At 58.6% G+C, this 24,280-nt stretch overlaps 1 protein-coding gene across 2 annotated transcripts; it reads left to right on the forward strand.

Moving 5' to 3' along the window:
• Positions 1-1,219: 1,219 nt before the first annotated feature.
• DOC2B (double C2 domain beta) lies at positions 1,220-23,835 on the forward strand. Of its 2 annotated transcripts, XM_040532394.1 has the most exons (10): positions 1,220-3,338; positions 11,550-11,629; positions 12,783-12,806; positions 16,132-16,206; positions 17,422-17,531; positions 21,062-21,188; positions 21,367-21,524; positions 22,695-22,776; positions 22,959-23,055; positions 23,256-23,835. In XM_040532394.1, exons 1-10 carry the CDS (start codon positions 3,008-3,010, stop codon positions 23,390-23,392), a joined length of 1,221 nt encoding a protein of 406 aa, XP_040388328.1. In that variant the 5' UTR covers positions 1,220-3,007; the 3' UTR covers positions 23,393-23,835. The 2 variants fall into 2 exon arrangements, with proteins under 2 accessions (XP_040388328.1, XP_040388329.1); XM_040532395.1 differs by lacking the exon at positions 12,783-12,806 and having other exon boundaries at positions 1,222-3,338.
• The last annotated feature ends 445 nt before the right edge of the window (positions 23,836-24,280 follow it).

Genomic DNA, 24,280 nt, shown 5'->3' on the forward strand with positions numbered 1-24,280 from the left:
TGACGGAGATGTGCTGCTGTTCTGGCCATTTGGAGAGGCGTGGATTAAGCAGGAATCAGCCCTCAATTTGGTTGATTTAAACGTGGAGTTTGACAGCAGAAGTTGATGCTTAGTGCTTGATTTGGTTGAAATGTGTGCTGAGGAGGGGTTCTGTTTTCGGGTACGCCTATAATCTATGTGCTACCTCTTTGTTTGCTGCAGGAAGGCTCCTGCTCACCCATTTGTGCAGTGCTGGCAGGGCGGCTTCCTAACAAAGCTGGGCTGCAGCACAGCTCTGCCTGGGGCATGGGGTGACGTTGGGATGTGTGTAAGCCTCTGCACATGCCCCCTGTGCAGGACAGCATTGAAATTGAGTCTAAGCTGTCCCTTTTCTGAGCCTGGGCTGGAGCTGTGGCAATGGCTCCTGCCCATCTCGCTTTCTCTGAAGGATCCATCCTTCCTCCCGGGTTGGGGCATCCCTGAGAGCAGCCCTGCGGCGTTTAATCCATCACACCTCCTGCAGGGGCTGGCGAGGGTGCCAGCACTTGCCCTGCTCAGGGAGATGAAGGCCACATGCAGAGCACCACAGCGCCGCATCACCCCGGCAGGGCGTGGGATCAAACCAAGTCACATTCCAGGGCATTAGACAGATGGTGGGAATTAAAGGCTTTACCTGGAAACAGGCTTTGCAATGAGGAGTCCTGCCTTTGTCTCTCAGCTCAAGGCTATTTTTGTCCCTTCACCTGCCTGTGGCCAGGGGAGCCCCACCGGGTCAGCCCGGGGGCTGGGAGGAGGCATCAGGCAGCACAACAAGGTAGGGAAGGACAGGTTGTCAAAAGCCAGCTGCTTTGGCTTGAGAGGTGGGGACTCATTAAAAGCTAAGGAAAGGCTCCAGCTGCTTTCGGTAGTCTTGGGATCAGTCGGCGACCAGAAATTCCCGCCTGGGTTATTAGTCTTGTTTTTGTTTCTTTCCATCTCTCCAGTCTGGGGACAGGGCTTCCCTGGGGCCTTCCCAGGGAGGTTTGCTGCCTTGGCCTTGCCTTTCCCTCTCCCTGGCTCTGATCCCCACGTGTATCAGGCCCTGCAGGGCTGTGTGTGTCTCCCCTGGGTGCTGCTGGGGCCTGGTCCCTGTCACAGTGCTGCAGGAGGCAGAGCTCAGGGGCTCGCCTCAACCCCACAGCCTCGGCTCCCTGACCCGTGTCCTGATCCTCGCCTCCCTGGGCCTCGAGCTCTTTGAGGAAGCATTTGAAGTAATGACGCTGGTGTAACGGCAGTAACGACATTAGGCTCTCGCACGTAACTCGATTTTATTTATTTATTTATTTGCCCTTTCCTTAAGAGGGAATTGCTGTTATTTTCTGGGCACCAGGCCCGGTTTCTGCTTCGTTCTGCCCGAGCCCTTGCCGCGGCCTGGATGCGGCGCCCGAAGCCGGGCCTCGCCGTGCCACCAGCCCCGTGGCTGCTTCCATCTCCACTTCCATCCACACTGAAACTCTCGGAGTCCTGGGACATGGGAAGGGGGCTCAACATCTCGGGACCTTGCTTGGGGCTGGCTGCACAGAGCAGCACAGCTCACCTCCACGTGACGGGCAGGGGCTGCCCTGAAATTGAAAACACGCAGAGGGATGGAGTAGAGGCCAAGCCTGCGGGTCATTAGAGCATCTGTGGGCATCGTGTCTAGGTACAGAGCGATGACAAGTTTGGATGTTTCAGGAGAGAAATGTTTGCTTCCCGGCGAGAAATAAATTGGGTTAGTTTGCCTAGTGTCAGTGTGTTATGAGTCAGGGGAGTTCATTAACATTTACCAAAATCTGAATGAAAAACTGAATTTTTCATTAGACAAAGAGGTTGTGCGTCATTTCGCTGGTTTTGGGGGAATCTCTCCAATGAGTGGAGTGTTATGTTTGAGACATCAGCATGCCAGGCTGCAGGAACTGCAGTTCTGCCTGTCTTGGTGTGGGCTCTGTGTGCTGTCAGGTTGGCTCGACGTGGCCGAGGTACACGGCGTGTCCAGCATCTCGCCAGCGGCCCCAAGCCAGCAGCAGGATGTGGTGCTGGAGCTGCCCACAACACACAGGGTGAGGCTGTGCTCAGCATCTTGCACCGTGTTCTCGCTGTGGTGCTCCTTTTGGCAGTCCTGGCTGAAAAATCCACTCCTCCCATCGCATGGGAGCACAGAGGTATTGGTCTGAGCCCAGGGGGAGGTCAAGTGGAAGCCCCATTTGGAGACGCCTCCCTGTGCATGCCACAGGGGTCCCGTTTCCCTGCTGCTGGACTCACCAGGCAGCCTGTCCCTGTCCCTATCTCTCTTTGGGGAGTGTTGTAGCCCCAGCCCATTGCTTGCTGCTCCGTGATGCTTTGCCTGCTGCCTTGCTCCACGCCAGCAGCTGAAAGCCGGTTTGGAGAGATCATACCCAGCGTGCCATGAGCGAGTGCCACACGCTGCCGCGGCCCCGGCTGGTGATGGCCGCAGGACACAAAACTGGGCTGCGTGCTCAGCGTGCTGCACAGCACCACCACGGCATGGCCGGGGGGCACGGGGACAACGCGGTCCCCAGGGCAGCTCCGCTCCCCAACCCGCAGCACCGGGGCCGCACGGTGACCTTCCTCCTCCGAGGGGCCCGGGGGCACCGAGCTGTAACGAGGAGCCGGCGGGAGAAGCGGTGAGGGTCTGGCTGCTCCCCGCTTGTGCCTTGGCCTCGGGGGCCAAGCCGGGGAAGGGGCCGAGGCTGGCCACAGCCCTCATTCCTCTGCTGCTGGTGCCGCTTTGTTGCTAGCTGGTGACATCACCCGAGAGCCCACCCCCTGCCTCCCCGCCGCCGCTCCGTCTCGCTCACTCGCTCGCAGGCAGCGCTGGCAGGATCAGGGCTGCGCGAGCGGGCGGCAGCAGCATGCGTGCGGCGGCTGAGGCTGAGGGCGCGAGACCCACGTAGGGTGCCCGGCCGAGCCTCCCCGCCGCCTGCCTCCTGCCCCCCGCCAGGACCGTCGCGGCTCCCTCCGGGGACGCTGGGCGCCGACAGCCGCATGCATGACACTCCGAAAAGGAGAGAAAATGACCATAAGTATCCAGGAGCACATGGCTATTGACGTCTGCCCCGGCCCCATCAAACCCATCAAACAGATCTCCGACTACTTCCCCCGCTTCCCTCGCGGGCTCCCCGCCGCCGTGGGCCGCAGCGGGGCCCTGCGCCCGGCCGTCAGCCAGCCCTCCGTCAGCCCCGCCGAGGCGCCCCGCGAGGAGGACGAGGACGTGGACCAGCTTTTCGGGGCGTATGGCACGACACCCGCCCAGCAGCCGGCCAAGTGCCCCCCACCCGAGGAGGCGGTGGACCCCGAGGGCTACGAATCTGACGACTGCAGTGAGTTGCCAAGTTTCTGCGGGAGTTTGTGTGCCGAGGGTGGCTGGGGGGTTTGGGGTCTGGTTGCTTGTCTTGCTGCCCGCACCATGCGCCCTTTCCCTGGCCACGCTGCCCGTCCCTGGCATTGCACTGCAGCAGTGACAAACCCTCTGCTGTCACCGTGGTGCTACCCCCAGGGAGGGGTGGCCCCGGGAGCATCCCTGCCGCAGCCAAACTGGGCGCTGAACCCAAACTGGGGAAGTCTCCCAAGAGCCACCAGTTGCCGCGTTTGCCGATGCGGGTGAGGCGCTTCCCTGCCTCGTCCCTGCTCGGCTCCTGGTCCCTGGTGGCTGCCGGCTGGGCTCGGAGCCTTCGCTCCATCCGGCTGGGTGGTGCAGCCGCCCGGCTGATGAGCTGGCGATAACGCGCTCGCATCGCCCAGCTCGAGCTTGGGCGCTCCGGTCGCAATGGCACCCGCCGGGAAATATCTGCCCTCGCCCTCTGCAAACTCCGGCTGCCGTTCCTTGTCCCCCAGCCGCAGGCAGAGCCTCCACCAGAGGGACCGGGGGGCTTCCGAGCAGGCTCTGGCAGATGCAGGTGTTTGCAGTTCGGTTTAACCCCTCCCCACCCAAAACGTCCTTCCCACCCGGCTCGGTGGAGCTTGCAGGCTGCAGAGCAGCTGCTGTCTGGCTCTGCCAGCCGCAGCGGCTGGGATAGCATCGCTTCCCCCCGGGTCAGATAAAAATCAAGGTCTCCGCTCAGCCCAGTCCATAGGGGCCAGATCCTGCCGGGGGCTGAGCACAAAGTTTGCAGCCTGGAGGCAACGAGGAAGGCAGGCAGCGCTGCTGAGCGCTGCTGTGTGCCCGTCCCCGGGGAAGGGGTGGGCTGAGCTCCCACCAAGCCGAGCTGTTTATGGCCCCGCGCCGGGCAGGCGGTGGCTTTCCCTGTGCCAAATGTCCCAGCCCTGCCTGGGCATCGCTCCTGGCTGCTGGGAGGCTGCCAGCGGGGCTGGGCGCCCCCCTCGCTGCGAGGTGGCACGGCCACCACCATGCCCTGCCCTGCGCTGCCTGCTGCTCATGGCCAGGGGATGCTCCGGGTGCCACCCCCATGGGTGCTGCCTCGCTCCCACCCCGTGCTGGGGTCACGCTCCCCTTGGAGGAGGAAGAGGAGGAGAGCAGAGCCGCTGCGCGCCCAGGGGGAGCATCCCCGCTAAGCCCTGTTTGTCCCAGCCAGGCAGTTAGCAGCGACTTTAACCGGATTTGGGTTATTTGCTGCTCTAATTATCAGATCGCCTTTGCTCATCCCGGCACTAGACACGGGAGCAGCTGGGCTGCAGGGGCAGAGGCGTGCGCGGGAGCTGATGCGCTCAGGGCCGCAGGGCACGGCACCTTCACCAGCACCCAAGGGCGCTGCCGTCTGTGCCCCGGCGAGGCCGGGAGCTGCGGGGCTGGGGGCTGGGTGCTGGAGGGCGTTCGTCCTCCCACTTGGCGCTGGGAGGAGCGTTTCTTGCAGTGTAACAGGTGTCGGCCACGCCGCCGCCGCTCCTCGGCCAGATGTGCTGGGTTTTCCCCTGGCAGAGGCGCAGCAGTGCCAGGGGTGCGGTGGGGACGGCCGGGCTCCCGGCCGGGGGACAGCGTGGGGTGGCCCCAGCCTCTGTCGGGGTGCAGATATGTGGGATGGAGCCTGTCCGTCCTATGTGGTTAGCAGCCACGCCGCGAAGCCAGACGAGGGCTTGCTGGCCCCGTTTCACGGTCAGGGAGCTGGGTGGGGATTTGTGCAGCCCGACCAGAGGCACCACCTAAGCTGGGGAGTCTTTCAGCATATCCCCAGCGGGTGATTCAGGGCTGCTGCATTAGTCACCTGCACATCCCTGCCTGGATGGTGGCTTGGGGACGTAAGGGCTGACTGAGGGCTTGGGGACAGCGGTGCTAGAGCTGGGGGCAGCACCCATCGGCCACCCGCTGCAGTGCCCGGGTAGCACCGCGGTGCGGAGCGGGGCGAGCTGCCTGCCTGGGTGCCTTGGGTGCTCGTGTCTCCGCCTTGGCCCCTGCTTTGGTGCAGCCGGGCTGGGATGCTCCCAGCGCAGCCCCGCAGAGGTGCAGGATTTTGTCATGATATGGCCCATGGGAGGAGGTCGGCTCCTTCCCGTTTGTCCCCCCTGCCTGCGGGTTTCCCTCCCCTGGCACAGAAGCGATGGTGCTCCTGCACCAGCTGGGAGGATTTGGGCCGCCTCTGGCTGGGGAGATGCAGCGTTTGTCTGGTTTTCCCCTAAATTTGTTCCTGCCCAGCATTACCTCTCCAGCCTGGTGTTCCTGGGTGCCCAGCAGCACCGTGGCCGTGTGGCTCAACCCTGCAGCACTGCAGGGGCTGGGGATGGAGCAGAGCCACCAGCCCCCTGTCCTCCAGCACCCTGCAGGGCTGCGGGCTTGGATGCGGGGCTGGGTTCCTGCGCTGCAGTCCTTCATCCCCACCAGCCACGCTGATGGCCACCGGCACAGCCCAACCCCACTCTTGGCATCCTCAGGCAGCGGGGCCGTGCGTGTGTGCACGCACACATGCGTGTGTTTCTTTGGCACCTGATGCAGGGGATCGGGTTGTCGGCTCTGGGGTAGGGAGCAGACATTTGGGGCACCCCGGGGCTCTGCATGGTACTGGGGGAGGCTTAAAGGAAAAGCAGCGTGGGCCCTACAAGCAGCCTGTAGGTCCCAGCCGAGCAGCCTGCAGCTCCCAGCCGTGGCCACCACCCTCCCTCTGCCTTTTGGCCTGTCCCCTGAGGGCCACGAGCCTCCAGGGCTGATTTCCACGCCGTCCGGCAGCGTGCTGGCAAGGGAACTCGGTTCGGAAGGAAAATCAGGAAATGCCAGCTAGGTGGCAATGTGCCACCTGCCAGGAGCTGGGCAGCGGCTCCTCGCCTCCCGGCTCCCCGGTTCCGAGCAAGCCACGGCCCCTCCAGCGGCTGCGCATTCCCTGTGGCAGCGCCTGGGTAGTGCCACAGCTCGCCTGAAGGGCTCTGGAGGCTGTGCAGGGTGTGGAAATGTGGCTCTTCCAAGGGAGAGCTGCAAGGACTGTTCTGCTCGGGGCTGACGCTGGATGCACAAGCCCTCGAAGAAGCGCTCTGCCCACCTCAGCTGCTGAGTGAGGCCGTGGCTGGGATTCGTTCCCTCCTCTGGACGTGCCGGGCTTTGGGTTTCAGGACGGGGAGGCAGCCGGAGGGCAGGGCTGCTGCTGTGGAGCTGGGCTGGCTGGAGGAGCTCCGGGGTGCTCAGGCACGGACAGACCCGGCCGTGGAGCAGCGCGTTGCCCACCGGAGCAGCTGGCTCACGGGGCTGCAGCAGCACAAAGCCCAGGTCTCTGGACGTGAGCTCACGGCTCGTGATGCCGGCTGGAAGCAACACCACCAAAGTTATTTAGGAAGACTCTTATTTTGAGCAAAGATGATGATGAGGCAGGCAAAGTCGTAAGGCAGTTATTAATTACTGGCTGCTTACAGACGTAAAGAGGACCAAAGGTCTGGCGGGGCACTGAATTTCCGAGTCGCCTGGCGGTGCTCGTGGCCAGGCAGCAGGAGGAAGAAGGGGAGATGGAGGGGAAGCGTGCGCCGGGAGGATGAGGATATTTACTTCTGAAACACAGCTCCTTAGCATATGCTGCCACTGCTATTTATAACCTTTGAATCGTCTTTTCAATCCAGATAAGGCCAAAAGAAGTATTTTTTGCTCGGGAAACTAAACAAACCGCCGATGGCGGCAGAGCCTGGAGCGTGGCTCTGCCGGAGCCAACGGCGCGTGCGCAGGTGCCGGGCGGTGCCGGACCCCGGGCGTCATCCCCGGGGAGCTGGGGACAAACCTGCCCTGCCACCCTCCTCCCTTCCCCGGTGCCCCGTGCCCAAGGGCTTCCCGGATCTTTCATCTTTGTATTTAACACTGAAGGCAATTTCGGGGGGTTGTTAATTGCAATACCGTATTTCATTAAAGGGAGAGAGAGGGAGAGATTTGAAGGCCATCTCTAAATTGAAATTGCTGAAAGTCTAATTGCTGCTGACATCAGGGACCATTTAGTGCTGTAAAACATAATTGCATCTCTGAACTGTTCTGAGCAGATAAGTGTTCCTCTGAACACTCCTCCTGGAGAAGACAGAAGAGCTGATGAGCATCCATCAACCAGCCTCGTGGAGAAGCAGCTCCCTGCTCTGGAGCTTGCCAGGGGCTGGCACTGTGTCTGGGAAACGAAGAAATATTAATTGTCATAGATTTTAAGTAAAAAAAACCCACGGCAAGGCAGGGAGCAGTTGCGAGAAGGAAGAGTTGTGCTCGTTCCTCACTCCTGTTCCTGTTGCATTCAACCACAAACCTGTGCCATCCCCGGAGCTCCCCGGGTGGGGAGGCCTCCTGCCTGGGCGCTGGATCTGGTCCCTGCTGGGCTTTTGTGCAGGACCAGGGCATCCTGCCCAGTGTCTGTGTCCTGGGACAGCGTGCTGCCCTCGGGACATGTCCCAAATACTTTGTCGCTTTGTCACGGAGCAGCTCAGGGTCGTTCCCAGGGCTGTTTCCAGGAGTTAACCCAGGGGCTGTCGGAGCCTCGTTCCCTGTGGTGCAGGGAGTCAGTCGCTCCTCGCACGTGCCTGCTGAGGCAGCTGCCCGGCTTGGAAATGGCAAAAATTATTTCTGTTCCTCGTGAGGAGTCATTTACTGACATTTCACGTGGGGCTGTAAGTGCACAGAATTACTTGCTGCCTTTCAGGACCTTTAAAATTATCTCCATTGCAGAGGAAAATTAAAGCAATGGAAGAACGGGGACCTATCTTTTATAGTGCATTAAAAAACACTCGGTCTGAAGGTTACTGAACCTGTGCTTTCTCTAAGGGAGCACTAATCCAGACAATCCCCAGCAGTCTCTTTACTGCTCCACTCTGATCTCCCTGGCACAAAATCCATGAGCAGATTATCTTGGGAGCAGCAATGCTGATAAGCAGAGGGACTTAAGGCTTTTGGACTCCTTTTTAATTAGTTCTAGAGCAGTTTTTAGCGCGCACCTTGCTTTCTCCCAGCGCCTAGCCTTGCTGGGCTTTCCAACAGCAGTCGTGTTGCAGAAGCTTCCCCAAGTTTGGAAGGTGAAACACCTTCACAAGCGATCGCTGCCGGGCTTTGCTGAAGTTTCTGGGGCTGCTCTGCAAGCACTGGTGCCTCTTTGCCATCTCCAGCATCTCTCGGGCAGAGGAACTCTTCCCCCTCGCGTGTCCCCAGCCAGCGAGGGGCCGGATCTGCCGCTGGACGAGGGCACCTTGCCCACATGGCCAGGGACCTGCTAGGGAGCAGCACCCAGATTTATCCCCACAGGTATAAATAGAAGCTACTTGGGGCTCCCCATCAGCCTGGGCGCTGATGGCAGATATCAGCTATAAACCACGGGGACCGTCCCCTGGGGGCGCAGGACCCCGTGCCGGGCCAGGACCCCGTGCTGCCCCCCGGGCTCCAGACGTGTGCCACAGCCGAGCCCGGAGCCACACGGTCTGGCCGCTGATAATTTCGCGGCCCGCTGAATTAATCAAAATGCCCAAAGGTCGGTGGGGAAAGAGGCCGCGTTCCTGCACGAGTCAGATTTATTTTTCTTTGCAGAGCCTGCGCTGAGTGCCGGCCCCGGGCTGGCACCTTCCCATCAATCTCTCCTGATCCGCGGCCGAGAAGGAGGATCAGACCCTGCTAATGAGTTCACGTCTCCTAATGGTTATTTTATCATTGGAGCAGAATAATCGCAATAATAATGATACATCCTGCCTGCTGCCTGGAGGGCGCTAAGCTGCCTTTGTAATGCCTGACAAAGGCATTTATTTATATTTTTTTATTTGCAGTCTGTGTGATTAGAGGGCAGCATTCAGAATAGCCCAGTAGAGTTAAATATGTCTGGTAACAGCGCTTCTCGTCTAATTGCTGCCCTTTTCTTTTTTAGGCACTCACTCCCCTAATTAACAGCACAATCTACTTCCATCTCCGCTGCGAGGGCTTTGTTCAAAGCCGGCTGCGTGGCCGCTGCACCCGGCGGCTCTGGGCCCAATCCTGCTGCCCAGAGGCTCGGTGTGACCCCAGGGATGCTCACAGCTTGAGCACCAGCCTTGGCCCCCTGCTCACCACCCGGTGGGATCCCACGAGCTTTGCAGGCTCTCACCTTGCAGCTCAGCCGTGGCTGTGCCCATGCCCGTGCCCCTGCGGGGCCGCATCCTGCAGCCCCCGCCGGCTCCAGGCTCCTGCTGCAACGCCTCGGCTGCCAAGTCCCCCACGTCACCCTGATCCCTTTTGTCACTTCCATACGGCCGCGCTTTTAAGCAATTAGTGCAACACATGCCGATGATGTTTTTGCGTCCCTCTGACGAAGGCGGACCCCTTCTTGGGGAGCTCACCATTGACAGCACATATCCCTGCGGGGAGCAGGACCCTCCCCAGGCTGGGGGAGAGCTGTGCAGGGGCCATGCACCCCTGCCCGTGCCGCCCATCCTGCTGGGGCCGGGCTCGCTGCGCCCTGGGGCAGGTTGCCGCGCCAAGGGGACAGGAGGCTCTGCCGGCATTTCCTGGCCAAACCCTGTTTCCACGCCAAGCTTTTAATTTGTTTTATAAACTGCCAAATCCAGCCGGCTAAGCCGCGGCCCCCTTCTGTGGCTGGCGGGCAGCAGCTGGCTAAAGGGCAGGTGAGGATGGAGAGCCTGTGAGAGCAGAGGGTTCATCTTCCATGAGCAAAATCCCGGCTTTATCAAGTTTTGATGACTTTTCCACAAGCCATGGGACCGGTGCCGCTGGTGCTTGCACGCAGCCATGCACGGCTTCCACCTCCCCACCCGCGCTGCCAGCCCCACGGGCAGTTTGGAGCCTTGATCGCAGCACATTTTGGGTGACGACTGCTCAGCAGGTGCCCCTTGGGCCCAGCCCAGGGGTGACACACGAGGTGTTGCAGATTTGGCCTCACCCTGCATCGCTTCCATCTCCCCAAGCCTGGCAGGTGAACCCCACTGGTTCATGGTTTACCTGAGCCAGCAGCTAACGCGCCATGAAATGACTCGAGAGCAAGGGGGGCACGTTATTCTGGCACAAACCTCACTTTTAATATTTTTCTTCTTTGCTTTGAAGACAAAATATTTGCTCTGGAGCAGCGGTTTTTGTTTGCTAGCAGGCAAGCGCTTGTTTGGGCTGGAAGATCACCGTGAAATCACCACATGGAGGTTTTGGTCCCCTGCACGTCCGCCGCCCCCCTCGGCACCGCTGCTGGAAATCAGGCCCCTGATGTCCTGCCATGGAGTTTGTCCAGCTTACCTCCCGGGCAGCAAACCCTGCCTTGATGTTGAGCAAAATTGTTTGGGGTTTTAGATTGTGTGGTGTTGGGTTTTTTGGCTGCTCTGGCTCTGTGTGCGCCGTGGGGAGGCGCGGGTGCCCGGGAGGCAGCGCAGGATGCTCAGGAGGACCCAGTAGGGGGAGGTGGGCACAACAAAGCACAGGCTGGAGCCCCTGGGGGGGCTGAAGGCTGCTGGCCGGTGAGGCCATGCCGGGGGAGATGCCATGCTGGGGGAGATGCCAGTCCACGTGGGGATTGGCTCTGGGGGGGCCTTGGTGAAGGTTCGAGCACATTTTAGGAAAGTGTGCCTTTTTAAGGCTTTTCTGTTGCTTTGCCTTGGTGCGACTTGCTCAGTCCAGAGGGAAAGAATTTCTCAAACCCAATTTACTTCTGCTGCTGAGGCTCCTGCTCTGCGCTGCCCTCCCGCCCCTTCCCCTCGGCCCCAAGCACCGCCGCGGCCGCAGCTGGGTTGCTGATGCCATGAGGGAACGCCGCTCTGGCTGAAGGCTGTTGATGTTTTTCATCTTACCCGTAAAAGTATTTCCATTCTCACCGGGCTTAATTTACAGTTTGCAGCCAAACCGGAGCTGGGAATGGGTCCCACTGGTGGCTCATTTGTTCAAAGGTGTCAGCGTGCAAATACACACGGCGGGCATGCCAGCAGCGCCGCAGGAGGTGCGGGATGTGCCACGCTGCCCGGCTCCCCCTGGAGAGGAGCCCTGGGGATGGGGAGCCCCACAGGAGCCCCCCAGGACGAAGTCTTGCAGGACATGCCAGCCCCACTGCTTCATTCTAGGGCTTGCTCAGAGGATGCTTTGCGTTTCCATCACATCTTCATCCACTCCCTTTGTGTTACAGGTCGAGGAGCCAGCGGTGCTGGTCCCTCTGGTTCACAACCTCTTGTGTCTCTTGCAGCCGCGCTGGGGACGCTGGATTTCAGCTTGCTCTACGACCAGGAGAACAACGCTCTGCACTGCACCATCAACAAAGCCAAGGTACGTGGAGCTGACCAGCCCCACAGGGCGATACGGGGACGCCGGAGCCCTGCCGAAAGCAGAGGGTCACGGGGGCTCAGCCGGGGCTCTGCCGCCCCCAGCCGCTTCTCCAGCCCCATGCCCACACCATCTCCAGCCCCAGTCCCATGGGATGGAGCTGTTTGCCCGTCCCCGTCCCCATCCCCGTCCCCGTCCCCGTGCCGAGCCGGCTGCAGCTATTTATGGCTTTCAGCAGAGCACCCAACCCGATGTTGTTATTTACTTGACGCTGTGACCGGCTGTCAGTTTATAAATGGCTCTTTTAAATGCCGCTAATCACTGCCACAAAGTGCTCTGCCTCAGCTCCTTTGCCGTCTGCATGATTGAAGCAATTAGGGTTTTTTGTTGTTGTTGTTTTGTTGGGCTTTTTTTCTTTTTTGCACGTTTTGGAGCAGAAACAGACAGCGGAGGCCCTGACTCTGCCTTTGGGCACATGGCTTCAGGGTGCTGCTCAGCTCCTCCCTGCTTGACCCAGCCCAGGGGGCCTGGAGGGAGACCCCTGGCCCTGCAGCCTTGGGAAGGGCTGGGGGGGTTGCAGGCGACCCCCAGGGGACCGTTTCCCTTCTGAGGATGCTCAAGGACAACTGGATTACCTGCAGCCCCCACCCCAGAGCAGAGCCCCTCTGGGTGCTGGGTGCTAGGTGCTGGGTGTGCGCATCCGTCGGGAGCAGGACCAGGGGCACCATAGCTCAGCTCTGGCTGCACGCAGCCGGTGGGCAGCCTTGGGTTGGGTTTTCCTCGTCGTGCCTGGGAGCAGAGCCAAGCAGGGTTTTTCTGCTCGGGTTTGCAGCGGGAGGAAGATGGGGAGGAAGGAGCCCCACGAGGAGGAGGAGGCTCTGACAGCAGCGAGAGTGAAGGCAGGGCTGAGGAAGGAGATCCCTGGTCCAACCATGCCCTGGAGTGGGGCTGTAAGGGAATAGCAGCAGCTGACCACCCCCCCCCACCTAAATACAGCCCTAGGCCCTGCCCGCAGGTGGGACAGCCCCCCCCCCGCCGCTCTGACATTCAAGCGTTGCAGTCCTGTTCATTTCCATTCTGCTCTCATTCTCCCATTTTTCTCTTTTATTTACATTGCCATCTGCTCGCTCTCATTTCATCTCTCGCCTGGGGAAAGCTGCCAAAACTTGACTACAGAAAGGTAAGGGCCAGGACCCCGGCTGCCGGCGGTGGGAGCTGGCTGTGGCTGCGCAGGCGCCAGGCGCTGCAGTGGGGCCGTGGTGGCCGGGCAGCGCCGCGGGCAGCGGGGCAGTGCCGGGACGTGCGGGTCCCGCGGGGCTGCACGGCGTCGGCCGCCTTAGAAGGCTTTTTCTTTCTCCTCTGGATAACCTCCCTCCTCGGTTAAATCTGATCCGTCTTGGTCCAACACCGATTTTCTGCTCTGCAGCCACCAACTGCTCGGTTTGCAGGTCAGGGCTTCCAGGGGGCTGCCCTGCTGGGGCACTTTGTGCCTCAGTTTCCCTAATAGCACAGAGCTCCGCCCTCCCGAAACGGGATGGAGAAGGACCTGGATAACACGAGGTGCCACGGGCTGTACCCTGGCACAGCACATGGCCATTCGGGTATCATTTTCTGCTCAGCTCAACCAAGCCCAGCGTGCTGCACCGATCCCTGCAGGGTCTACAGGGGCGTGGGGCAGCGCAGACACTCCTGTGCTGTCCCATAGCTCCGTTGGGCTCCTGCTTTTGGGAGGAAGGAGTCACAGGTGATCCTCAGACAACGCTGGGCAAAGCCATGGTGACACAATGGCACTGCCCTGTGACCGTGCCAGGCCCACCACCTGCAGCGGGGGGCTCCTGGAGGATACCCGGGAGCTTCCACCCTGCCGAGCGCCTGGATGCGCCCCACGAACCCGCAGCTGAGCGCTGGAGGTCTGCACGGCACACGACTTATGAATTTGCTCATCCATATTTATCACTGCGGGGACATTCCCAGCTCCGAGCCGCAGGAGCCGGCAGCCACAGCTGCAGCTCCTGGCCCCAGCAGGGACATCGATGTCACCCCCTTTTCTCCGGCAGGCCTCAAGCTCCTCCAAACACAACTCCTTTGTTTTGAGCACGCTCTGGGGAGCCTTTGGCTGTGATTTCTTGACGTGCTCATCTGCGAGGGCCAACACGGCCCCTGCAAAGCAGGGACACGCAGCACCCCTGGCCTGGGAAGAGGCACCGGGGCTGGGTTTGGGCAGCAGCAGCTTGCCGGCCACGGGGGGATGCTGCTGGCACGAAGCCTCCTCCTGCGATTTCTGCGTGCCTCCAGCGTGGCGTTAATAGGCAGCCCGATTAGCCCGCCTCGTAATTAAATCCTATTGATTAGCTAAATGTCAGTGGCACAGAGTGCAGCTGGCAGCGGCGGGGCTGTCGGTCCCCACGGGATCGCAGCAGAGATTTCGGGATTGCGGAGGGGATTTCGGAGCTGGGGAGAAGAAGGGGAAAGGCGTGCACAGCATCGGTGCCCCAGGGAGGGCTGATCGGCACAGGGCCGTGCTGGTGGAGCCGGTGGGTTACTTTGTCCCCAGCACGGGGCTTGGGGAGCCCTTGGCCACCCTGCCTCAGCCTTTCAGCTCTCTCAGAGGAGATTTAGGTCCCTCCAAGCAGAGGGGGCAATGGCGCTGTCACCCATGTGTCCCTGGGGGGCAGAGCCATCACGTTACATCCCGCCGGTGCCGAACCCACGCAGAGTGACGTGGGAGGGAGCCAGACGTAGCATTAGGAGCCATTTTCCAGGCTCCTGTCACCCCATCCTCTGTAGCACATCTGTTAAAAAAGCCTTAAATAGCCTCCTCAGAAGGTAATTTAATTGAGCTGATTTGATGGGTGAATTACAGAGCTGCCTGTCTCCCTCCATCCATTTTCATGGGAATTTGCTCGCTTGCTTATGGCTTCGTTTTCCACGCAGCATCCGGGCAGGTGGGGCAGCTCCGCCGCAGGAGCCTGTGGGCAGGATTCACTTCCCTCTGCTATGAGCAACTGGTGATCCCATTCCCTTGGGTACCCAGAAGCCAGGGCTGTCCTCGTGTGCTGTGGACGTCCGCAGAGCCGCAGTTGGCACCTGCCTCCCATCCTCCGTGTTTGCCTCGTTCCCCTTTGTCTGGACCAGGGAGGTGACCTGAGCTGCAATGCTGTTGAAACAGAGCCATTTAGCCTACATTTGCTGCTGATATTTTTAATCCTTCTGGCTCTGGTGGAGGAGCCAAATCCTCTTCGCTGGGCCTCTTTGGCCGCCTGGCCCCAGGGCAGCGTGGATGCAGAGCCCTGCCCGGGGTCGGCAGCTGGTCCCAAGGTCCTGGGCTGTGCAAACCTGGCCAGCCAGGGCTGCCGGCGTGCAGCTGAGTGTGTTATCCCATATGCCAAGTGATTTACCCCATCATCTGCCCCTCCAATTTGCCCCAAACCTGGTCTCCATCATTGTGCCTCCATTGCACATGGCCACTCCAGCAGCAGCTGTACAAATGCACCTCGATCCCAGGCACCAGACACTCTGCACTAGGCGCCTGGCAACCCGTGAGCATCCCCCAGCCTGGTTTCTGTGCCCAGATGTCTCTCTTGCTGTGCTGCCGGCCAAGGTGTGCCCTCAGGCACTGGGGAACAGCCCCTGAAGGGCTCCCACAGCTGGGCTGGAGCAGCCTAGGGCTGTTTGTGGTGGGACCGCTGTGGTTTCCACTGAGGACCAGTAAAAATGAGGCTCTGTGTGTCGTGCCCTTGTGTTGCTTCCCTTCCCTGTGGAGTTTGTTTCTGTACACATTGTTACGGCTTTGTGCTGGTTTGGGGCATGGCCCCTGGGCATTTCCAGCCCTGTGGCTGTTCAGAGGCCACAGGGCAGAGCAACCTCATCCCCTCCGCCCGGAGCTCCAGAGCAAACACGATCCATGTCGTCCCGTGAGAGCGGTGGGGTTGGGTAAAAACCCATCAGTGAGGGGCACCGTGAGGGCTTCCTGGTGGCCGTGCTCCAGCACCCGTGGGCACCAGGCTCCGACCGCGGTCGTGCCACCAGCAGTGCCGTACCACTGAGCTGGAGGACAGTGCCTTCGCGCCCTGGGGAGCGCTGCAGGGGAAGAGCACAACAGCAGAGGTGTGTGTTTGCTCGTAAGTGATTATTAAATGACAAAACCCTGTAATTTTAAGCCATGAAGATCACTGCGCTGATTTCCCTAATCCCCAAATTAATTGCGAGCAGGGTGTCAGAGTCAGCTGCTCTGGCAGCGGAGGTGTGCGGTGGCCAATGTGACACGCCGCAGGGGAGCCCTGGGCGTGCTCTGCTTTTGCCACACAGCCTGGGTCCGGCACCTATCCTGCTCTCCTCCCTCCCTGCTCCCGGGGCACCACGCGATGGCTCCACGGCCTGGAGATGCCCCATGGAAATGGGCATCAGAGGCTGGGCTCAGTGAGAGCACCCTGCGGGCGGCTCTGCCTCCCAGGGCAGCGCCGATGCCGCTGCTGCTCTGACTCCTGCTGCTCTTCCCTCTCCAGGGCCTGAAGCCGATGGACCATAATGGTTTGGCCGACCCCTACGTCAAATTGCACTTGCTTCCCGGAGCCAGCAAGGTGAGACGCCTTTCACTTCCCTCTCCCTTCCCAGGAATTTCCCTTGGGAACCTGATGATGGTTCCCTGGTGAGCAGCAGTGCCCTGAGGGGCTGCTGGAGCATCCCAGAGGGACCGCGGGTCTCCTGGGGGCAGCGATGCCTCCCTGCAGCCCCTGCCCAGCAGCACTGGGTGCAGGCATCGGGCTCATGAGGTCCTGGGACAGCCCCGAGCGTGGAGAGAAACCAGCTCTAGTTTAGTTTGGTGGTTTGGTTTTCCTTCTCCTTTTGCATTTAAAACCCCTCAGATCCTAATAAAGCAGGGTATAAATCGTACGGGAAATATTTCCATCTACTTAAGCTCAGCGCTTGCTGGAGAGAAGAGTAATTAAAGATATTGATGTGTAGTGAGAGCGCGGTGTAACTGATGGGGATGTGGAATTTAAATGCTAAATGTATGTGTTATGAATATTAATTGTGTTCTTATTTTACACTAAAGGAAAGACCTTTTGGGGGGAGGTATGTTTACTTGTTACAGTTCAGCTGAATTAATTCATAACGTTCAGGGCGGTAGAGGGAGTTTTTAACCACATTTTGAGTTCCACTGGAAGCAGGAGAGCCAGGAGAGCTTTCATCAGTGATATTATCTGTCATTTCCAGTTTCTGCAAATGCACTGATAAACATTGCTGCTGGGGGGAGACGTGGCCACAGGTAACAGTGCCTGAGGGCAGGGGTGGCTGCAGGGGGGGGGCCCTCACAGGGACACCCCCCCTCTGGCCATAGGGCGAGGGGTCAGGATCCGGCCCCAGCAGCTGCGAAGCTGCAGTACCGTGAGGCGTTACCCCGCTAACAAAACACACGTCCAGGAAGTTATTTTGAGTTTTTATTTTGAGTCAGCCAGAGTCAGGAGCTGTGCTGGAAGCAGGAATGCAAATAACCAGCCAGAACAGCAAATTGGTATTTTTTAATGAACCTGAAAAAAGATTTTTATTTTTTTTCCTCCTCTCTCGCTCCTGCTGTATAAATGAAATCCCCGCTCTCTCGCTGTCTCTGCCAAGGTTCCCGTTTCGCTGCTTGTTTCCAGGGAGGGGGATGCGGAGCTGGATTGCTTTGCAAATGAGCCAGCAAGTGCTGTGCCACGCTGCTGCCCCGCTGCGGGAAGGGGGATTTGGGGCACCCACGGCCACAGCCCAGGGGTCGGGGTCCCGCTCACCACGCTCCTCCTTTGCTCTTCCAGGCGAATAAACTACGAACCAAGACGCTGCGCAACACGCTGAACCCCACCTGGAACGAGACGCTCACCTACTACGGCATCACCGACGAGGACATGATCCGCAAGACCCTGCGGTAGGGACCCATGGCTGGCACCTAACCCTCTTGATCTGAAGGCAGAGTTTAGCATTTTCCCCTCAGGGGAAAAAAAAAAAGAGCTCGGGGGGCACGGGCAGATCCCACCTGTTGCCTGCAGCGTGCCTGCAGATGAGGAACCAAGTGCCACGGGTTGTTATTTCACATGGAAAATATTAGTCATGCTGAAAGTGCTGCAGGCCTGACGGGCTGGAAAGCCTCTGGTTTTTTATTATTATTAGCGGTGGGTATTTTTTATTTTTTTCACTGCAGGCTTTGAAATTTGCAGCCTCTCAGGTGTGGAAATCAGTTTTCAGGGAGACTTTTGGTGAAACGCAGCAGGGAGCAAAAGCCCCGACACACACCTTCAGGGTGCTGCACCTGCCTGTCCCCCACCGTGCCCAGTGCTTTGCTGTCCCCTGGGGCTGCTGGCCTCTGCCTTGCTGGCCTCGCGCTGCCTCTGTGCAGGGAGGTTTCCTGGCAGACCCAGGCTGGATGCTCTGAGGCTCGGGTGGCCCCGCTGCCGCCCTGGGAAGGTTTTTGTGTGAGCAAAAAAGCAGAGGAGTTGGTGATGTGGGGTGGCTGTGAGGCTGGGGCTCGGGGCCTTCGCCTTGCCTGGAAATGGCTCCACAGAACTGAAGTAGATGGGTGTGTAAATGTTCAAACGAGATGTTTTTCCTCATCCCTTCCCAGCTTTGGCAACATTTCCATACGTGGGGACACGTTCCCTTGCCTACGGCTCATGGAGTTCCCCCGATCTCACCATCTCCTGGGGCCCGTGGCTCCATTCCTTTCCCTTGCATGGGGGAGCCAGCGCCTAAAACTCAAGTGCTCTTCATTTTGCTTAAGAGCAATTCCCCAGCCTCCTATTTCCTTTCCTCCTTCCTTACGGCAGAAGGCATCGGCAGAGAAGAGTTTCTTTATCCTGAGGCAGGCATAGATGAGATGAGGCTTCTTACAACTGAGCCACAAAGCAGAGAACTCAGCTTTTATTTCAGTTCCATGCTTGGATTTCCTTCCTTTCAGACGGGTGGAAGGGACATGTCGCAGCTCCTCACATGGATACCTGCCCGCCTGTGCCCTGACCACAGAGTCTCTGTAAAAATAACAGATCAAAGCCACCACCAGCCTTCTCCTCCCGGCTCCTGGGGAGATGTTGAAGGGTCCCCATGGCCTCCCTGCCCACCTGGGCTGCTCCTGCCCCTGACCCCAGCCCCAGCCATGCCCCCAGGTGCTGTCTTTTGTCCCCATGGGGCAGACGGGACATGTGGGATGTCCGAGGGACTGGCAAGCAGGATTTTGTTAATGAACCAGCCCCCTCAGCCCTCCCCATCCTTCAGACTTCAGGAGATGCAGCAGGTGGGAGGATCTTGAAAGGTCTCATCCATTCATCAAGCAAACCATCCTTGAGTCTAGCCCGAGCCCGAGCAGCACCGGAGCCCCCCACCAGCACTGCAGGGCAGGGGAAATTGAAGTGGGCAGAATGCAGCCGCCTACATTTAAATTGTCCGTGTAATAGGCAATAAATAGATTGTATTCGTAATAAATACCGGAGCTGGCCGGAGACTGGATACGATTATTCATATCCAGATATATTGGCGGAGCGATGCATTATTCATATGATATTCATCGTGCCTGCGAATGCCAGGAATTCTTTGTTTAATCATGTGTTTGACAAACATCATGACTCATTAAATATATTATTCAGAAAATAGTATTTGATCAGGTCTAATAGGCACACTGCAGATACACGGAGATTTGGGGTCCCAGACTGCATTACACCACGAGCCCTGGACGAGCTCTGCTGCAGAACTGCGGGCGGCCTCGGGCCAGCGTCTGACTGCTCCGTGGTTCCTGCGCTCAGACGCAGAGGCGTTTTGGTTGGAGCCCCACACTGAAGCCTTGCTGGACCCCAGATGCTGCCTCTTGCCATTTTCTCTCTTTCCAGGCATTGCCTGTGCTTAGGGCATCATGCTCCCGCATTGAGAGCCTCCCAAGTTGCTATAGGGACCATGGGGAGCTCAGAGGCGGGCGTTGCATCTTCAGCATCCGATGCCCGTTACGTCCGTGCATGTTCAGGGAAAGGGTACGAGGCCCCGGCTAAATTCCTCGCTGACCCCATTCTCCCCTTCCCACAAGGGAAAAAAGGCCGGAGGAGCTCCTGTGCAGGCAGCAGCCGTGAGTCAGCTGCGGGGTGGCTGGAGCTGCAGTGAGTCAGGGCCGGGAGGAGTGGGAGGAGAAGTTGGGTGAGAGGCGATCGCTCGTGCGCTCCCCGGCTCTCTGCTGCGGTGGTTTCACGGCCTTAGCCCGGCGGTCAGGAGCCCTCGCTGGAAGCTGTCAGATCGACAGCAGGGCACGAGGGACCGGGTTTAATGAAGAGAGAGGCGGGAGGGGGGTGATGCTTGCGGTACAGAGCTCCTAACGGGGAGCGAGGGTGGCTGCCGGAGACGTGTGCTCACTGTTTGTCATGGAGCTGATTTTCTAACCCAAGGCATAAAAATTCCATCACATTGATTCCTCGTAATAAAATTCAAGCCGGTGTAATTGCATTACGCCTGTTTCCAAAGGCAGGTCTGGGGCCGGAGCTGTGTGCCGATCTGACTCACGCCTCTGCACTGACTTACGGGGCCAATGCACCACTGGCCCGCCAGTGACAAATACCGCACCAGCAGAGCGGAGGGACTGCAGCCAGGCAGCTATAGGGCTGGGGGGGGCTGTCAGATGGACCGAGCACATCTAACACCTCGAAGTGCTTTTGGGGTGCGTCCAGACAAGGTGCAGGGTGGGGCATCTTGTTGCTCTGGTTCTCAAGAGGTAAAATCCACACCGGGCACTGCTCCCCCAGGTGCACAAGCAGCAGAGGAGAGAAGGAGAACAGAGAGAGGAGGAAGGGAACTAAGAAATATGTTGCCTGCATTTCAGATTCTCCTTGAGGATTTTGCTGTTGCAGTGGGGTGTTTTTCTTTGCGGGTATCTATAGTAACGCTGCAGCCATTTCTGGAGAGCAGCACTCCCATGGCCCCTCTTGGGGTTTTCTCCCCAAACCCTCTCCCTCCGCCTGCTCCCCCAACTTGGTGTTCCTTGTGCAGCTCAGCTACGCCGTCCGTGCGGCTCCTCGCTGCCTCCTTCTTCCCTGGTGGTCAAACTGCCGTGGAGAAACCACCCACAGATAAACCACATGCAGATAAACCACCCATGGAGAAACCACTCACAGAGAAACCAGCCATCCATGGAAAACCCACCCACGGTCAGAGCCATGGTGTGCAATTCATTCCACTGACATGGGATCGCAGGGCACTATTTATTCATCTGTAACTACTTTTACTCCCTCATGAATTGTTCCTGGGTTTATCAAGACCCAGCAAGGCGAGGCCCTGTTGGGAAAGGTGAGAAATGGGCGACAACAAGAGTGTCTGACAGAGAGGAAGAACAGGCAGTGAAAGGAAGGGAAGCTGTTACAGGAAAAAAAAAAATCAGGGGAAAAGGAACCCCCACACAGCCCCGCTCACGCTGCCCCATGCTCCTTTCAGGATCTCAGTGTGTGACGAGGACAAGTTCCGCCACAACGAGTTCATCGGGGAGACGCGGATCCCGCTGAAGAAACTGAAGCCCAACCAGACCAAAAACTTCAGCATCTGCCTGGAGAAGCAGCTGCCGGTGAGTTGGCGGGGAGGGAGGCAGTGTGACACCTGAAAGGTGCCAGCAGGCAGCATTTGGGCTGCTTTTAATCTCGGTGTATGAGCCATGCTCAATGCCAGCGAGGTGCAGGCCAGCAGGCCTCATGGTGGGCGTCCGGCACTGGAGCAGCCCCGGACTGGCTGTGTTCCCCCCCCAGATAGATAAAACAGAGGACAAGTCGCTGGAGGAGCGTGGCCGGATCCTCATCTCCCTCAAGTACAGCTCGCAGAAGCAGGGCCTGCTGGTGGGCATCATCCGCTGCGCCCACCTGGCCGCCATGGACGCCAACGGCTACTCCGACCCCTACGTCAAAACGTGAGTGACGTGCCGCACCGGCCCACCTCACCTCTCCCCGCAGTTAATTAATCCTTCTCATTAAGAGATGCAGACGAGGGCGTCACGGTAGCAGCTTGTGAGCGTGTTATTCCCCAGCAATTATTTTACAACGATGCAAAGTACCAAAGGTGTAAGCCTGCCCCGTGGCCGCCCCGCGACGAGCAGCACCCGGTCCCTGATGGTTTTGATGTGCCTTGCACCGTCCTGTCCCCCCCTTCCCGCACCCACCAGGTCACTGCCATGCTTTGTAAAGGCTGTAATTACAGCGCGTGCCTAATTAGGTCAGGCAGCACTTTAATCGCACCCCATAGCTCTGGTGGCTCCAGGGGCTGGTTAATGGGGCTGGGGGCACATTTGCAGGTCCTGCCAATGCTTTGCGATGTAAATGATGGGGCTGTCTTCCTTTTGAAAAATACAGGCACTGTTATGAATAAAAAATCCAAAAAATGGATGGTGTGGGCTGCTGCGAGCCAGCCTCACCCTGTGGGGCAGGGACGTTGGTGACCCCCGTGTGCTGGGGTGCCAGGGGAGGTGCTGCTTTGTGCCCAGAGGCAGGAGCATGGCCACAGCTCTTTTTGGGGGAGGAAACATCATTTTTCACATCTGCACTCTGCTAAGTGGAGAGGGATATGGTAGGAAGGGCTGGCAACCTGCACCCATCCCTCGTCCCTGTCCCCAGTGCTCTGATCGCAAATTCAGTACTTTTAGGGATGGCATTTGTTGAGACAGAGTGACTGCGATGAAACGTGCCTGGTATGTGGGAGGCCAGTAATGAAGTTTATCAGCAGAATGCTTTCAGCTTCCTACTCAATTGCTGTTTAGGAGTGGAGACGTTTGTATAAAAATCCACCCTTTCTTTTTTGAATGCTCATCGGAAAAGCTCGGTTCCTGAAACAACAGAATTCCCTTTGTTTTTCGTGGTTGTTTTGGAAGCTGCCTCACATGTATGGCAGGCAGTGATCATACCTGCAGGGCTACAAGCAGAGCAGACAGACAAGTGATGTTTCTTGCTGCAAGCCCTAATTTTTGAATTACGAGCAAGATATGGAGAGTGCCAACGTGGGAAGGGACCTGGGACACAAAAACGGCGGAAAATCCTCACACTGCCCAGCGGCTGTGTGCTGACTGCCTCGAATGGTTTCCTTGCAGCTACTTGAAACCGGACGAGGACAAGAAGTCGAAGCACAAGACGGCAGTGAAGAAGAAAACACTGAACCCCGAATTCAATGAGGTGGGTTTTTGCTGCTCATGGTTCTCACCTGAGGGGCTTTTCTCAGTGCTGTGACTTAAAAGAGAAAATAAAACACCCCAGCCACTGCAGGAGGAGAGGGAGTCGAGCTCCCCGCGGGGAATGGCACTGCCGGCGCTGGGCCCTGTGTGGGCTCAGCCTGAAGGCGCCTGCTCTCCCCACAGGAGTTCTGCTATGAGATAAAGCACGGCGACCTGGCCAAAAAAACCTTGGAAGTCACCGTGTGGGACTACGACATCGGGAAATCGAATGACTTCATAGGTGAGCTGGGCATCCAGAAACGCTGGGCGTGTCCCTGCGATCTCGGCTAAGCGGCATTGCCCCCCTGCCCTGGCTGCCTTTTTCACTCCCCAGTTCTCCCTGCGGGGTGGGATGGCCGGCGTGTCCTGGTGTGTCCCAGTGTGTCCTGGTGTGCCTCGCAGGCTGGTGCCCACCCACCTCTCCTCTCTGTCTCTCCCAAGGTGGAGTCGTGCTGGGAATTAATGCCAAAGGCGAGAGGCTGAAGCACTGGTTCGACTGCCTGAAAAACAAGGACAAGAAAATCGAGCGCTGGCACACACTAACGAACGAGCTGCCAGGGGCCGTCCTCAGCGACTGAGTGCCCCGCGGACTGCTCGCCTCCACGGCATCGGGTGGAGGGGACCGAGGCACTGCTGCAAGGGAGAGGGGACATCCCGCACCGTGCCGCGGGGACACGCTTCCAAGGGAGCAAGGCAGAGGCCCCTCGCTGTGCTCAGCGGGTCCCGGCCCCTAAGGCTTTTCCAGAATGCCTCTCAGCACCCTTACACGCACACACACATGCTCATGAGCATGCAAATGCATGCACACACATGTGCATGCACACACACACACACACACACACACACACACACACACTCAACACACACCTGCATGCACTACAGTTCTGACTCCTCTCCTAACTCGTCGCTGTACTGACTTACCTTCCTGCTGCCTTGCAATTCAGTGGCAAAAATGAATGCATCAGTCTTCGTTTGTGTATCTAATATGAGCAAAAGGCGTCACTAAAACATGGAACTATTTTATCCAGGCGATTGTGCCATATTTCTGGTGGTTTGTCAGTCTCTGTGGTTTGGGCCTAAACAGTCTTTTATGCATTTAAAGCTCCTCCGTCGGAATGATTGTGTTCTCTGATAACCTAGGAAGACTGTTTGCTTCTCTTCCAGAAATGTGCTTGTCCCCTCCGATCACCCGTGTGAGTCAGCCGGCAGGCTGAGGGGCTGAGCAGCTCTGCAGCCCCCCACAAACCCCCAGGGGCAGCTCCAGCCCCGGCCACCTCCCTGGGAGCCGGCATGGGGAGTGAAAGCAGGGAATAAAACAACAATGCCGAGTAGGGCAGCCCCGGGCTGTGCCAGCTGCTCCTCTCCCCACGTGCCGCTTCCCGGGAGTTTCAGCCCTGCTGCTTTTCCAGGAAAGCTGGCTTTTAGGCTGGATTTTTCTCACTTTCCCCTTTATCTCCTTTCCCAGT

Source organism: Cygnus olor, chromosome 20 (assembly GCF_009769625.2).
Source record: "Cygnus olor isolate bCygOlo1 chromosome 20, bCygOlo1.pri.v2, whole genome shotgun sequence".
NCBI lineage: Eukaryota > Metazoa > Chordata > Aves > Anseriformes > Anatidae > Cygnus > Cygnus olor.

Bases quoted from the DNA above. Each gene is read 5' to 3' on its own strand.
- DOC2B (XM_040532394.1), top strand. From the start codon at position 3,008: ATGACACTCCGAAAAGGAGAGAAAATGACCATAAGTATCCAGGAGCAC. The intron at 11,630-12,782 runs GTACGTGGAGCT...GCCTGGGGAAAG, and splicing joins GCACCATCAACAAAGCCAAG to CTGCCAAAACTTGACTACAG. The intron at 16,207-17,421 runs GTGAGACGCCTT...TTGCTCTTCCAG, and splicing joins TGCTTCCCGGAGCCAGCAAG to GCGAATAAACTACGAACCAA.